At 65.4% G+C, this 1,568-nt stretch overlaps 1 protein-coding gene across 1 annotated transcript; it reads left to right on the forward strand.

The window, feature by feature from the left end:
• Window positions 1-72: 72 nt before the first annotated feature.
• LOC122191834 (homeobox protein otx5-like) lies at window positions 73-1,562 on the forward strand (the record flags this gene model as incomplete). The annotated part of the gene is given in 3 exon segments (XM_042892237.1): window positions 73-114; window positions 117-296; window positions 1,080-1,562. Coding segments are annotated over 3 exon segments (705 nt in total), but the record flags the coding sequence as incomplete, so codon positions are not given.
• Window positions 1,563-1,568: the final 6 nt, after the last annotated feature.

The following is a 1,568-nucleotide window of genomic DNA, read 5'->3' on the forward strand; positions in this document are numbered from 1 at the left end:
CGAGGGTTTGTTTGCACAACGGGTTGGGGGGGGTCGCACGCGGGGGTTTTGTGCGCGGGGTTTTGCACGGAGGGGGGGCGTTGCACAGGAGCTGCACAGGTGGGGCTGTTTGCACGGGGGGGGGGGGGGGGGGGTGTTTTGCAGCCACCCCCCGGAAGCAGCGCCGTGAGCGAACCACCTTCACACGGGCACAGCTGGACATCCTGGAGGCGCTGTTTGCCAAAACGAGGTACCCCGACATCTTCATGAGGGAGGAGGTGGCCCTGAAGATCAACCTGCCGGAGTCCCGCGTGCAGGTGGGTGCAAAGTCGGGTCCTGAGTGCAACCCTTGTGTGTAACATGGGGTCCTGAGTGCACCCAGGTGTGCAAAATGGGGTCCTGAGTGCACTCATGTGTGTAATGTGGGGTCCTGAGTGCACCCATGTGTGTAAAATGGGGTCCTGTGTGCACCAGCTGTGCAACATGGGGTCCTGAGTGCACCCACGTGTCTAAAATAGGGTTCTGAGTGCACCCACGTGTGCAAAATGGGGTCCTGAATGCACCCATGTGTGCAACATGGGGTCCTGGGTGCACCCATGTGTGTAATGTGGGGTCCCAAGTGCACCCATGTATGCAAAATGGACCCCTGAGTGCACCCTTGTGTGTAAAATAGGGTCCTGAGTGCAACCCTTGTGTGTAACGTGGGGTCCCAAGTGCACCCATGTGTGTAGTGTGGGGTCCTGAGTGCACCCATGTGTGCAACATGGGGCCCTGTGTGCACCCGTGTGTGTAACGTGGGGTCCTGAGTGCACCCATGTGTGCAAAATGGGGTCCTGAGTGCACCTATGTGTGTAATGTGGGGTCCCAAGTGCACCCACGTATGCAAAATGGGGTCCTGAATGCACCCACGTGTGCAAAATGGGGTCCTGGGTGCACCCACGTGTACAGGACGGGGTCCCCGCACGCAGAAAGGCTTTGCACCCCCCCACGTGTGCCCTCGCGGGGGTCCCGTGCGTGCAGTCGGTGCTCAGGACCCGCAGCTCCGCACGCACCACGCGCGCACCCCCAGCCCCCCGTGCCTCAGTTTCCCTCTCCCCCAGGTGTGGTTCAAGAACCGCCGCGCCAAGTGCCGCCAGCAGCAGCAGCAGAGCAGCGGGCAGCCCAAGGCTCGGCCGGCCAAGAAGAAGCCGTCCCCGCCCCGGGAACCGCAAAGCGACGCCGGGGGCGCCGGGCCGTACAGCCCCTCCCAGCCCGGCCCCGCGGGGACCCCCGGCCCCGCCGCCCCGGTGTCCATTTGGAGCCCGGCTTCCATCTCCCCGGTGCCGGACCCGTTGGCCGCCGGCAGCGCCCCGGGTTTGCCGCGTTCCGCTCCGTTCTCCGCCGCTCCCTACAACCAAACGGCGCCCTACGGGCAGAGCTACGGGGGCTCGGCCGCCTATTTCGGGGGCCTGGACTGCGGGCCGTACCTCTCCCCCATGCATCCTCCGCTGGGGGCTCCCGGAGCGGCTCTCAGCCCCCTGGGGGCACCCATGGGCGCTCACCTGGCGCCCTCCCCCGCCGCTCTGTCCGGGCAGAGCTTTGGGGCAGGC

Source organism: Lagopus leucura, unplaced genomic scaffold (assembly GCF_019238085.1).
Source record: "Lagopus leucura isolate 7727_CA_CO unplaced genomic scaffold, USGS_WTPT01 28341-0_obj-0_obj, whole genome shotgun sequence".
NCBI lineage: Eukaryota > Metazoa > Chordata > Aves > Galliformes > Phasianidae > Lagopus > Lagopus leucura.